This window comes from Vespa crabro, chromosome 1 (genome assembly GCF_910589235.1).
Source record: "Vespa crabro chromosome 1, iyVesCrab1.2, whole genome shotgun sequence".
NCBI lineage: Eukaryota > Metazoa > Arthropoda > Insecta > Hymenoptera > Vespidae > Vespa > Vespa crabro.
The window spans coordinates 4,866,571-4,880,404 of NC_060955.1; the positions used below are offsets into that span (position 1 = coordinate 4,866,571).

General features: G+C 27.1%; 5 protein-coding genes across 11 annotated transcripts in view; 2 read left to right on the plus strand and 3 right to left on the minus strand.

Annotated features, from left to right (window-relative positions):
- The window catches only part of LOC124432665 (venom acid phosphatase Acph-1-like), a 2,892-nt gene extending 2,489 nt beyond the window's left edge, over positions 1-403 (plus strand). For both annotated transcript variants that reach the window (XM_046981726.1, XM_046981725.1), the window contains exon 6: positions 44-403. In XM_046981726.1, the coding sequence (XP_046837682.1) occupies positions 44-199 (156 nt within the window). In that variant the 3' untranslated portion in view covers positions 200-403. The remainder of the gene's footprint in view (positions 1-43) is intronic.
- Positions 287-3,211, minus strand: LOC124432661 (calponin homology domain-containing protein DDB_G0272472-like). The gene is made up of 2 exons (XM_046981717.1): positions 2,881-3,211; positions 287-2,556 (listed from the first exon to the last, which is right to left on the minus strand). The coding sequence occupies exon 2, from the start codon at positions 2,459-2,461 to the stop codon at positions 449-451; it is 2,013 nt and encodes a 670-aa protein (XP_046837673.1). The 5' UTR covers positions 2,462-2,556; positions 2,881-3,211; the 3' UTR covers positions 287-448.
- Positions 3,212-4,069: 858 nt separating this feature from the next.
- On the minus strand, positions 4,070-8,426 carry LOC124423565 (centrosome-associated zinc finger protein CP190). Of its 5 annotated transcripts, none has more exons than XM_046961428.1 (6): positions 8,314-8,426; positions 7,613-7,908; positions 7,144-7,322; positions 6,902-7,041; positions 6,572-6,820; positions 4,070-6,468 (listed from the first exon to the last, which is right to left on the minus strand). In XM_046961428.1, exons 3-6 carry the CDS (start codon positions 7,309-7,311, stop codon positions 4,473-4,475), a joined length of 2,553 nt encoding a protein of 850 aa, XP_046817384.1. In that variant the 5' UTR covers positions 7,312-7,322; positions 7,613-7,908; positions 8,314-8,426; the 3' UTR covers positions 4,070-4,472. The 5 variants fall into 5 exon arrangements, with proteins under 5 accessions (XP_046817384.1, XP_046817411.1, XP_046817420.1 ...); XM_046961455.1 differs by having other exon boundaries at positions 7,613-7,704; positions 8,314-8,420; XM_046961464.1 differs by lacking the exon at positions 8,314-8,426 and adding an exon at positions 7,963-8,306 and having other exon boundaries at positions 7,613-7,704.
- Positions 8,314-10,149, minus strand: LOC124423593 (protein FRG1 homolog). Of its 2 annotated transcripts, XM_046961495.1 has the most exons (6): positions 10,131-10,149; positions 9,951-10,056; positions 9,807-9,883; positions 9,400-9,692; positions 9,108-9,310; positions 8,314-9,038 (listed from the first exon to the last, which is right to left on the minus strand). In XM_046961495.1, the coding sequence occupies exons 2-6, from the start codon at positions 10,007-10,009 to the stop codon at positions 8,891-8,893; spliced, it is 780 nt and encodes a 259-aa protein (XP_046817451.1). In that variant the 5' UTR covers positions 10,010-10,056; positions 10,131-10,149; the 3' UTR covers positions 8,314-8,890. The 2 variants fall into 2 exon arrangements, with proteins under 2 accessions (XP_046817451.1, XP_046817444.1); XM_046961488.1 differs by having other exon boundaries at positions 9,951-10,139.
- A 110-nt stretch (positions 10,150-10,259) lies between these two features.
- On the plus strand, positions 10,260-13,605 carry LOC124423588 (chondroitin sulfate synthase 2). Its single transcript, XM_046961474.1, has 6 exons — positions 10,260-11,519; positions 11,600-11,907; positions 11,998-12,588; positions 12,663-12,938; positions 13,014-13,197; positions 13,274-13,605. Exons 1-6 carry the CDS (start codon positions 10,874-10,876, stop codon positions 13,573-13,575), a joined length of 2,307 nt encoding a protein of 768 aa, XP_046817430.1. The 5' UTR covers positions 10,260-10,873; the 3' UTR covers positions 13,576-13,605.
- Positions 13,606-13,834: the final 229 nt, after the last annotated feature.

Sequence of the window (13,834 nt, forward strand, 5' to 3'; positions counted from 1 at the left end):
TTTTATTTTTTTAATTAATGTTATTTATTAATGTTATTTTTAGGTTGTTCATTACACAGGCATTCCGTCAAAAGCAATAGAACTCCAAATACCAAATTGTCAAATGTTATGTCCATTTGACAAATTTATGGAAATAACTGCTTCTGTTCGTCCCTCCAATGAAGAAATAATATGTGACAAAACACAAACGAACAAATAATTTGTTAGACATACCATAAACTTATATAAAGATTATAAAAACTAAATATATATATATCTTTTATATATATATATATATGGAAATGTCTACTAATACAAAATCTTATGCATTATTCGTTCGTTAATTCTTTTACATAATTACATTTGTACAATAAGTGATTAATATCCATATAATGACCCCCAGATGAATAATAAATTATATAAACTATGTAGTGGATTATAAATGATTAATATGATCATGTGAAAAAATCTACAAAGTTGATTTTACTCTCCTCTTACTTGACCATGCTGGACTTTGTGGTTTAGTTAAAGGTTTTGTAGATTTTACACGAATAAGTGGTTTATATACTGGCATTGGTCTAGCTCTTATTTCAGTTTGTTTTCGAAGTTTTGCTATTTCCAATTTTTCATTTGCTTCCTTTTCTTCTTTTTCTTTTTTAATCTTCTCCTCTTGTAAAATTTTCTTTTGCTTCATCTTATCTTCTAATACACGACGTTGTTTTTCTCTCTCCTCGACATTAGTTTTAAACACAGTACTTTTTAACTTAATTCCTTTGCTCTGATTTAAAGTACTATTATTTGTAACAGACATATTAATATTAGGTTGTCTGTTTTCTTTCTCAATACATTTTTTATTTACTTCTAGTATCTCCTGCTTCTTAATTTTTAAATTTGTATTAATTTGAATATTTTTACAAGAAACAGATACAAGTGATTTTTTTGCCTGAATTGCATCCTTTTTATTTTTACTATCTTGAATTTTCTTTTTCTCTATTTTATTTTTCATTGGATCAACAGTCTTCACTAGTTTATGTGAAGGCAATGAATGTATGTAAGCAGTACTACTTTTTTTACTTCCTTCAAATTGTTTATTATTTTTATTTTTGTCATTAATTTCTTTGCTACTACAAGAACTCATGAGAGCTTTTTTTCCTGTATCAAATAACTTACTTGGCACTTTTTGAGGCATATTAATATCTAATAATTTTAGATTAGGGACTGATTTTGATTTAATACATTTGGATTCTGATTGATCTAGTTTTAATTGCTTTTTAATTTTATCACGATGTTCAAAACTGAAAGGTACTGGACACGTAATCTTTTTTTGTTTAGTATGTATAGGAATATCAAAAAATAGAATTTTTTCTTTTTTAATTATAATTTCTGATCCAGTATTACCTACAATTGTAGTAACCATTCTTTTTGATGCATTATTCTTTTGACAAAATAGTTTTCCTTCTTTGGAAAAAGAAGAATAAGGTTTATGAGTCTGTTTAACTGTAGTATCTGCATTTGCAACTCTAACATTTTTCTGTGTAATTTTGTTATGTGAAGTTGAAGAATCTGCAGAGTTATTACGGACAAATTTTGTTTTTGATTGATTCTTCTCCACTTGTATAAGTTTGGATTTTTCTTGATCTTTGTGACTAAGAGTTACAACAGGTCTATTATGTGTATTTATCTTTGTAGTTGAACATTTTTGTTTCATAGAAGATTGTTGTTTTAAACCAGAAGACTTCAATTTAAAATTTTTGTTATTTAATTTTATTTTAGAACGATCATTTTTCAAGTCATTGTTTTGCTGTATGTTACATTTTAAATGATCATCAATTTTTGATGTCTTACTAAAATCTTTCATAACTTTTATTGATGAACTTGTGTCTGGTTTAAACATATCATTGCTAAATAAAGATTCATTTTTTGTTTCTTCTTTAAGTATATTTCTTTCAATGTCTTGCATTTGTTTATTGGTTGAAACCAATGCAGAATTATTTTCTATTTCACGAATCTTCACAGGCTTGAAGGAAGTTTTACTTTTAATTGGTATTGGCTTCTTAAATATGTTTTCTGTTGATGATACATCTATATCCTTTTTATCATTACATAAATCTTCACAAAGCTGAACATTTTGCATAGCTTCATTCAAAATATTTTCATAACTCACTTGTTTTATAACTTTTTGTTTACTATTATTATATGGTGAAGGATATATTACTTTTATCGGTGTATTCTTGAGACTATCTATTTCTGTTTGTAAATTTTCAGTTGACATAGATTTTATAAAATATCTATTTTGCGATTGCACAGATTTCTTGGGTGTTTCAATAATTTCAGATATCTTCTTAGTTGATTTGGTACTCTGGTATTCTTTAGTACATAATTTAGATTCGTAAATGTCATGATATTTATCGAAATAATCATCAGATGGTACTTGTGGACTAGATGTAAAATCTACCCACTGAGGAGCACAATAATTATCCATTGTATGAGTTGTTTATATGAAATATAGTAATTATATATTAATAAAATTACTATAATAACTGTTGTTTAAACCCTATTCCACATTGTATGTAATATCTGGAATAGAAAATGACATTACACCATCACAAATTAATAATTTTTTTACGAATAGTAAAGAACTTAATATGCATAATAAATAAATAAGAAAAACCAAAAGTTTTTATGTAATGTTCTTATACTATATCTCATGTATTTATATGTATATATGTGTATATATATATATATATATATATATATATATATACATATATATATACACATATATATATATGAATAAAAAATATCACGACTATAGATATATGAAGTAAGCGAACAAATTCTTAATAAATGCTATAAATTATTAAGTAGAATGAGCATTTTCTCTTATTGTGATTTACTTACCCAATATAAATTTCTTCATTGAAATAACGTTATATTTATTAAGCAAATGCTAATAAACTTCTAAATTAATTGAGATTATATCAAATTAATTCACGTGAAGTACGTCTTTTTGTCTTAATAAATAATATTTTTCGAACTACAAAACTATACAACATTGACCGTTACATACATTCATAAAATTCCAATTTAAAATTGAACAGATCTCACAAACATGACGTAGAAAGAACACTTACAAATCTCTTCAACGCCATCTTGTGAGTGACATAAAACAAATGTATCTTTTAAGTTTTTTATGATTAAATTCGTATATATGTAAACATTTTTTCAAAACTCTCTAATTATATTTCCTTTCGAACTTCAATCAATAAATCTAATTAATTTTTAAATAAAAAAATAAATAAAATAAATGAAATAATATATTCGTCGAAATGATAAGTCAAATGATCGAAAACAATCTAGATGTACATTTCAATTTCGTGGATTTTTCTTTCAACTAAAAAATATACATGAAAAGAAAACCACATAAAAGACACAATATAACAAAATTATTAATATAAATTATCGCGCAAAATTGTTTACTACTCGAAGAAAAGGCTATTCAATTAGATGCTATTTACAAAAAAAAATATTTTATGTGGTTATAAATAAAAAAAAAAGAATCTTATTCTTTCAGAAAATTTATTAAATTTTGCGTACATAAACACACATACACATACGCGCGCGCACCATTCAGCGTAACTATAGTTTAACATTTTCATATGCTTTTTTCTATTAATAATAATTCATTCAAATATAATAATAAATTGATATATGATTTGAGCTCTTAAACTCTAAAATCTATAGAAATGCATGTTAGATTGTAAAATGAACAAATTCTAAATACCATTCTGATACTCTTTTCAAATCAGATAAGAATAATTCTTATTCTTTTCTGTACCATTTTTCTCATACTTATCATAACGATCATTGTTATCATGACAGCTCTTTTATTGTTCTTTTTATTATCATTATTAATATCTTTTATTACTGTAATTATTATTTCTATTTTTATTCTTATAGTTATGTGGTTATCATTATATGTTTTCAATTATTATAATTTTATTATCATTATCATTATTATTATTATTATTATTATTATTATTATTATTATTATTATTATTATTATTATTATTATTATTATTATTATCTTCATAATCATATAATCATAATCATAATCATCATCATCATCATCATCATCATCATCATCATCATCATTATCATCATTATTACCCTCATCATTATTAAATGAAGAAAAGTACAGATATTAATTGTAAAACACCTTGTAACATACTAAAAATGTTCTTGCTTTTCAATTGAATAAGTTATAAGAATATATGTACTTGTTTCAAATGAGTGCTCAACAAATTTTTAAAATATCTGATAAAATATAATAATAAATTCTTCTATTTAAAACTTTGCAATTGTTAGTATAACATAGGTAATAAAAGATGCATGATATACATCATTTTACACCTATAGATTGTAGAGCATACTTGTTATTTATATAAATGAATTAATGAGAAAGAATATAATAGGTTACATCTTATTACTCATCATTCTATTGCATCTCTACTATACTCATCCCATTCAGTTGCAAAATCTCTTGCTTCTGGTGATTCCTGTTCATTACTATCCTTATCAGCAACCTCATCAGTAACTTCATCATCTCCTTCCACATGTTCCTCTTCAATAATCATAACAGATTCCTGTGATTCTTCTATTCTACTTCTATCTTCTGTACATTGTTCTTCATCATATTCAACTATTTCAGTTTGTTCTTCAACATATTGAATACCGTCTTCCATCTGATGAGAATTATTCTCATCTATAAGTTCAGATCTTTCATCCTGCACTTCTTCTTCCATTACTGCCTCTTCTACTTCCTCTACAACTTCCTCAACTATTTCTTCTGGCTCCTGTGTAATCTCTATAGATTGATAATCGTTATATGTTTGTCTGTCTGTCTCATCATTATCGTGAATATACACGATCATCCCATCTTCCGTACCTTGCATTACAATTTGTTCATTACCAGAAATATCCAATTGTTGCGGTTGTTGATGATGATCATTCTCGTCCTGTTGTTGATAATTATCGTTATTGATCAACATAATCATCTGTTGACCTTCGAATTCATGAGCATGATAGGTTGTAGTTTGTGAAATATCAGTTATTTCTGGTACTATGTATTCAGATTGATTCTCTACTTCTTGTGTTTCTGGTGATACACTATCTCCAACTCCGAGTGATGTCGCTATTCCACTTGCTACATGACTAAGAGCTTCTGCCTCCGAAGATGGTTCTAAAGAAATTGGAGGAACAGCTGCCGCCGTTTCAGAATCTCGTAGATCCTTATGAGAACAGTCGATATGAACTTGCAAGTTCGTAACACGTACGAAAGTTTTGCTACAGTGAGGACAACGATATCCTTTTTCTCTCCCTTCCACATGATTACCATGTCCAGTATTAATTTCATGTGTGGTGAGATCAGTAATATCCTTAAAAACTTGAGAACATTGTAAACACTGAATTACTTCGAAGGTCGAAGTATGATGCCGAGATGTAGGACGATGATTATGATTTATTTGGTGTCTCACAAGCAGAGTTTCGGAAAGAGCCACATATGAACATGCTTGACATTTAGGGAAACACATGCTCTTTGGTGGAGGCACATTGTGTTTTGTATAAAGATGATACATTAAAATGTTTCTTTTTGTTGCTTTATAGCCACAGTGCTCACAAACTCTTGGATCGAACTTTTCCTCATGCACATCCTGCATATGTCTTCTATACATATAATAATTCGTGTATTCTTCATCTAAATCGCATTTATTGCATTTCCATGGTCCAGTCTCACCGCCATCTACGTTACCGTTACACTTTGAGTCATTCTCATCTCCATTACTGCTAGACATTAAATGATCAGATTTCAATACCACATAGGAAACTTTTGTTTTACAAGGAGCACTAGTTTCTGTAGACTTCGCTTCCTTCTGCATTATCTTTAAACGTATATTTTTATTATTTCTAATCAAATGCGGATATTTTTTCAGTACTTCCCTGATTATTTTTGCGTGATTGTTAATAGAATCGTCTGCGTTTGTGTGACAAGATGAAGATTTCTCCAAGTTTTCTTTTTCTTCAAGATCAAATCTTACTCTTTTAGGTGTTGGTTGTGCATCTTGAGATCGCTCTGATGTATTCGATATTGTCCAATCATCATCTGAATTTACTTCTTTAGGATCTTTTTCATGTAATTGAGTATCATCTTCTTCATCTTCCGTTGAATCATTCTTGACATCTCTATCAGGAGAACATTTAAGAGAAGGTGATGAACTATCTCTTTTGTATTTCCCTGATGCTTGAACAATGGGTTTTGTATTATATGTAATATCATCAAATGAGGAAAAAACTCCAAGAGCAAAATCTTCTGCTTCAGGCAGATCAAATCGGGATGGCCCAGCAGTGATTTCGGTAGGCTTTTGTGCTGAACCTCGCAATTCATAATTTGCAGGAGGTAATTCTAATTTTCTTTTCCAAATTGGAAGCCTATGAGTTAAAAAAAAAAAAAAAAAAGTAAATGCTTAATAAAATGTAATTATAAACAACACGATATATGTCATGTAAAAATTAATAAAATTTATATACATACTTTCTACCAGGTAATGGTTGAGCCGAAAGTGTTGATGTACTTGTAGTTACCGTTCCTTCGGTTGGCAATGTCGTGGATTTTGTAATAATTGGAACATTTGATTTTGCTGGTCTATTTGTTTGTAATGCAGTTGTATTAAATTGAGCATCAAGCAGTTTAGTTAATACTGTCATTTTCATCTTTTGTGCAGTACGATATAATGCGTGTTGTTCCGAGGTCCAGTATTCCAATTGTCCAGTGTACATAAAACTATACAAATTTTCAATTTTAATATCTTAGCTTTATACACACACACGCGCACACACAAAACGCTTAAAAAAATACTTTTACCTAATAATAGACTTAACACACTCATAAGGCATATCTGGTGGCATAATAATAACTCCATCAAAATTCTCATCTTTTTCTTTTAACTGACGTTCCAATTGCATAAAGTAATCTGTACATGTTGTGATAACTAAGCGATGTGCCTAAATAATAAATACATATTGAATATATTATATTAATTTATAATATTTTAATTTAATAAATTTATAATTAGTTATATACGTGTATGATATTATTTGTAATACCTGTACAGTAATATCACTAGTTGGAAATTTGATTGTTAAATCAAGTAATTCTTCTTCAAAATAAAGCTGTTGAAGTCTCTGTAGAAAGAAAGTTCCCCAATTATCCACTTTAACTTGCTTCAATCCTCGCGAAGGGAGTACTTTATCTCGATTAGTCGTTGCCTGCATTGTTTGATTATCTATAGACACAAATATTATATTAATATAACAAAAATGTTACAAATATACATTTTTTTTTTTTTTATGTACAAGTGTTATATCGTTTTTCCCATAAAGATCAAATTTAATTGTGATATATATATATATATATATAATCATGAAATTTACAAAAGTATAAGTAGTTATACCAACACTATTTTGAAAAGTTTGTACTTAATAGCAATTCAATAAATTCTTTTTTTTAGCATTAATAATAAATTATAATTGATAATATAAAATATAGTTATTTAATACACAAAAATTTTATTACCAATACGATATCTGTTCCTTAATGCAGTTGCTGATTACTGTTGTGCTCATAAATGTATTATTCTCACAGGTAAATCTCTTTTGTTTCCTTTCCTTTAAAAAATATAATACCTATAGGTATTGATACTGTTGGTTGGAATTTCATATTGTATATATTATAAGCTATTTTATTGCAAAATAGCAATATTGTTCTTATCACTCAAATATATTTAATTGAAGCTGGAAAATCCACACTGTAGTTAATTGTCCAGTTAATTTGTTTTTATACAAATTCTTGCACATTTATTTTTTATTCTTCTATAAAACAAAAATTATTAAACTTATCATAAGCTTTGATACTTCACAACTCACCTTGATCAAGATTGATTATGATCTATAGCTATAACCATATTACCATCCAATTATCATTCTGAATGAATACATTTCACTATTTTTTATATTTATTTAAATTACACGAATAATGATATAAATATGTAATATGCAATCAAATTTTAACGTAGTAAACGCACGCGCGTATGATACATAGAAAAATAAAAAAAATACGTTGGATTTTATTAAGTCATAAGCTAATATTTTATAGGACGCCGTCCGACGCGGATCGAACGTATATACATTTTTCAAAATTTAATAAAACACTGTACTATACATACATAATGTATGTAGGCAAATTAAAAAAAACGCCGTATTTCAAAGGACACATACCTATTCAGGAATAGTTTAATATGTTTCGTTTAGCTCCATCTCTTAAAAATTTCTTTGCGACATCACCAACGTCGAGTGATGATCTCTCCCTCATAGATGGAGTTAACTGATCGCGAATATAAATCGGTGCGACCAACCTCAAAATATAAAATATCAGGAATTTCGTATTTCGATTATTTAAGGCTGTTCACTATCTTTTGTTCGAAGCGTGTGACTTCAGCGACAGCTATGGACAAAATATGAATTACGGGAAACGCTGTTCCTATCATGCGTCGTCTATTGTCTCATTTTATAAACTTATATATTTTACAATACAGTAAATCCTTATGATTATGTTAACTTAAATACAATAATAGTACACTATTATGTAATTTATATATTTGTACTGCATTATATTGTTATAAATACTTTACAACAGATCATATGTACTTGTGTAAAATATATGTATTCTGAATTAATTTTATAATTAAAAATGTTTTATATTCTTATTAAATGTATGAATATATTTAATATTTGTACGAGAAGTTAATATGAATATTATGAATATTATCTTATAATTATAATACATTGCAATAATTTATTTACAGTAACGATCAGCTTTCATTTTACTTCTTCGATCTAGTAATGCTTCATGTAAATTTCCATCTGTTTTAGCTTTTTCTAAGGCAGATCGATCTTCTTTGTTTATTCTTAATTTTTTATCTTGGAATTTTTGAAATTTACGTCTAGAAAAAGTAATTTATTATAGACTAATTAAGAATTTTTTATAAATATATTAATGACATTGTACTTACACATAGTTTACTTCTACATCAGCAAGAGAACCCACTTCTTCTTTTGGAATATCTTTATTAGGTTTATTGTCACGTTCTATTATACTTCTTATAGTAACATATTCTAATGAACCAGCTGTTTTATTTTGACAAATAACATCATCTTCATCAGTTATTGAAATGAAATTTCCAGTTGTATTACTTAATATAGCAAGTTTATCATCCTAAAAAAAAAACCTTATGATTATTAATATGTTATGTATTAGAATTGAAAATAATATCTATTTGATTCATCATTTGTCAAAGATATTACTTGAAAAATTGGTTCCCACTGTTCAATTGCACCTACTGCATCACTGCGTCCCACAACAACACCATTTTTGTCAACACCAAGATATTTACCATATCCAGATTTTAAAGCTATTAAATTATCACTTATACGAAATGCTGTTAAAATTTCTTCTGGGCAAGGGCCTTCTCCATCTGAATGAGGAGCTCCAAGTGTAAAAAGCCCATTGTCAAGAGCCTTTACATAGGTTTGTTTTCCAAATTCAATAGCTACTGTACCCGTGATTTCTTTTGCACTACTTGTTTTCCACCACCCACCTATTTGAAAACAGAAGTTATGTAACATGTTTATGAATACTTATGTTTTTGATATTATTTAACAAATTAGTAACAATATTCATACAATATATGATAAACAAATAATGTATATACCATGAAGCTTAGTATCTTCATTATCAATTGTAACGTTTTCCCTGGTCTCTTCTTTCTTCAATTTCCGTTTTTTTGATCTAAGAATATATCAATTAATAAAAAAAAATCAATTTTTTCTTCATAAATAATTCTTTCTGTCAATACCTTATTTTTTCTCCCTTCAAAACAAGTTTCCCTGTTCTTACTCTATCATATTCAGACATTTTATATCAAAACAATATCTTCTTAAAATAATTCAGCAACTAAAAGTCTGTACATTACAAAAATTAGTAAATATTTATAATAAACATGTAATCATTCAATCGTTGTACTTTCTAACCTAACCTTTTAGAAACTAACCTCTAGAACTAGTCAAAAAAAAAAATGAAATTCCAGAATTATATTAAAGAAACGAACATACACGAGCATGAGCGGATATTCACGAATATGCTGGTTTGCACGAGTCTACACGAGTTGACACGAATTTGCACGAACTTGCTCAAATGTTAAGTTATACAAATTGAGATTTCCCACTCTATCTCTTCACAATTCTATTATAAATTATATGAATACTATGATTTTCAAATATGTCCGAGGTATTAGGACGAAAAGGAAGAATCATAATATTTAGTATTCCATTGAAAGATTTATATACATTAATTGTTAAATTGAAACAATAAATTTTTATTAATACATGAATAAATCAGTCGAAATCAACTAATGGAAACATAATAATAAACACAAGTGCCTCAAATCTAAATCTTCTAAATACGAAATTTGACAAAAGTTGATCTATACAAAATTAAAATAATAAATATTGTGTATAGATACTTACCTTTTTCATAAGATCTTATTCTGCAATGAAAATAGACTGATATTATACAAGATATATTACTCTTTAATAATAATCATCGAAATGTTATATCTTAATAATGATAATTAATTTTTGGTAACTTCATCAAGTACATGTTCTTTATGTACAAACAATATTAATGCAAATGATTAAATTTATTTGCCCGCAATATTATTATTACAATTAAAGTGATTATTGATATTATTTAAAAATTGATTGATACAAGATTATCATAATGAATCCCTTATTTAAAATCCTTTTCTTAAATTGTTGGAGCAATATTTATTTGATAATTGGAATATGTATGGGTTTAAGTCTCAGTTTGTTTCTGATACCAGTTAATGATTTTGAAAATGAAGGAAAAATGGAATATTCATTTCAATTATCAAATGCGCATGAGGCTAATGACGAATATGAACCTAAAGTAAATATAGCTAATAAACCATTGCAAGCACGAAAGATACCAAAAATGTTTGTACGTCCAAGATATTATTCTACAGAACTTGGAATTAGAGAAAAGCTTTTTGTGGGAATAATAACTAGTCGAATGTATTTGCATAGTAGAGATATTGCAATCAATAAGACAATTGCACATTTAGTGGACAAAGTACGTTATTTTATCTCAATACCAGAGGGTGTAAAACCTAACGTATCTCTTCCTGGTATAGTAGGTTTTACAGATACCAGAAGTATTTTAAAGCCATTTCATGTCATGAAATATATTACTGATAATTATTTAGAAGATTATGACTATTATTTTCTTATTAAAGATATTAGCTACATTAATGCAAGAAAGTTGATTAACTTTGTATCTAAAATTAGTGTGAGTCAAGATGTTCATGTGGGTATACCAACTGATATACAAACCTACTGTTCTCTAGGTAAAGTATTACTGTTTTGTTTACTTTTTATGTGATAAAATAATATACATATATCTAAATGAGACTATTACGATTTTCAGATTCTGGTATCCTTCTAAGTAATTCAATAATTCAAGAAATTAAAACAAATTTAGATTGGTGCGTACAAAATACATACTCAGATATAGATGATATTAATTTTGGACGTTGTATTGTGCATTCTTCATCACTTCCTTGTACAAACCAAATGCAAGGGCAGACATTCTTATCAATAAAGTTAAACTCTGCATTTAACTTTAAACAAGATTTATCAAAATTACTTCTGCAAGAAAATTTTTTAAATTCACTCACTATTCATCCTATTTATGACCATCTCAATTTCTACCGTTTTCATATGTACATAACAGTGGTAAGAATGTCATTGATAAATTAACACAACATATATTTTAATTAATATTTTGAAAAAAAAAAAATGAATAAGGGGCACACTTTGTTTCAGATGAAATCCATTGATGGCCAACAAAAGATTTTTGATTTGCGTAATGCTATTTTACAAACTAAGCATTTAGCACCAGTACATGAACATAATATATCATGGCCTATTGGCAATCGACCAGGAAACAAGCCTTTAACACGTTTTGATGTTTTACATTGGACATATTTTAATGAAACACATACTTTTTTTGAGACTGACTTTTTAAACATACGAAAGTTAAAAGCAGATGCAAAATTTGATATAGATCATATAATAAATACAATTACTAATAAAATAATTATGGAATATGATCAAAGGCTAGTGTTTCAAAAATTAATAAATGGTTATAAGAGATTTGATGCATCTAGAGGAATGGATTATATTTTTGATCTTTCTTTTATTGAAGTAACTACTGGAAAAGAATTATATAAGAGAGTGGAAGTATGCAAGCCATTAGGAAAAGTTGAAGTTTTATCAGTCCCATATGTAACAGAAAATACAAGAATTAATATGATATTAGTTGTAAATACAAACAATAAAGAAGATGTGTTAACTTTTATGGAATATTATGAAGAGAATTGTATGCAAAAGAAATATAAAACTTTCCTTTTATTGGTCAGTATTACTTAAACATTTGTTAATTACTTTTTTTCGAAATTAATAAATAAACAAAATTCTAAATTTTCCAGGTCCTCTTATACAATGTTGAATCACCATCAAAAGGGCAAGCCGATATATTTTATGGTATTAAAAAATATGCTTTAATGCTTTCAGAGAAATATAAAAAGGAACAGTCCAAGGTTACATGGCATTCAATTCGTTTACCAATCATTATAAATGCTATTGAAATAGATCCTATGCTTAAAATTGCTATTACAGATTTATGTATTAAAAAATTCTCTCCTGAAAGTTTAATTCTCTTTGTTGAAACTGGTATGGATTTGAAATTAGATTATTTAAATAGGGTATGTAAACAAAATAAGAATTATATCACAATTATGGATATATATATTATATATTTTCATATATTAATTTTTTAGGTTCGTATGAATACTATAAATCAATATCAAATATTTAGTCCAATTCCATTTGTTGCATATCATCCTGACATAACATATAACGATGATAATAAACATATTGAAGTGGACGTTAATCATAATTATGGAAGATACGATGAATATAATTACAATAACATTGCGTTTTATGTTAAAGATTACATTGCAAGTATGTTTTATAAAATATCTTTCAGTATAAGCCTTAAAATAAATACCATTATTAATATTCTTCTATCGTGTTTCAGTGAGAAAAGCTGTTGAAACGAGTATTTCGTTAGCACGTTCTGATAAAGATATCGCTACTCTTTTGGAGCTTTCAAAACATAATCCAATTACTTCTATATTTGACATGTTTGTATCTTTTAGTGACATACATACACTTCGTGCGGTAGAACCGGCATTGAAGATAAAATATAAAGATATACGGTGTATTAGTACTCTTAACAATGATACTTACACAATGTGTGTTAAACAAAAAAATATTCATTTGGGTCAGCGTAGTCAGCTTGCTAAGCTTATATTGGATTACAAAAATTATCAAAATTAATTTTATTATATTTAGTTGTTATCACAACTACATTTTGTGAATTAGTATATTACTTATACACTAGAAGTATATAATAATAAGATTCAAGAATGTTAGTTATTTTTAGTTGATTTTCATGGTTCTTGCTTTTTTTCTTTATATTACTCAATGTTATTTTTTCTATAAGTAAAAAGATTTAGTCGATATATGAAGTACTTTTCCGAAATAGTTACAGCATTGTAAAGGACATTAAATTTAAAACATGAAATTTTTACAATTA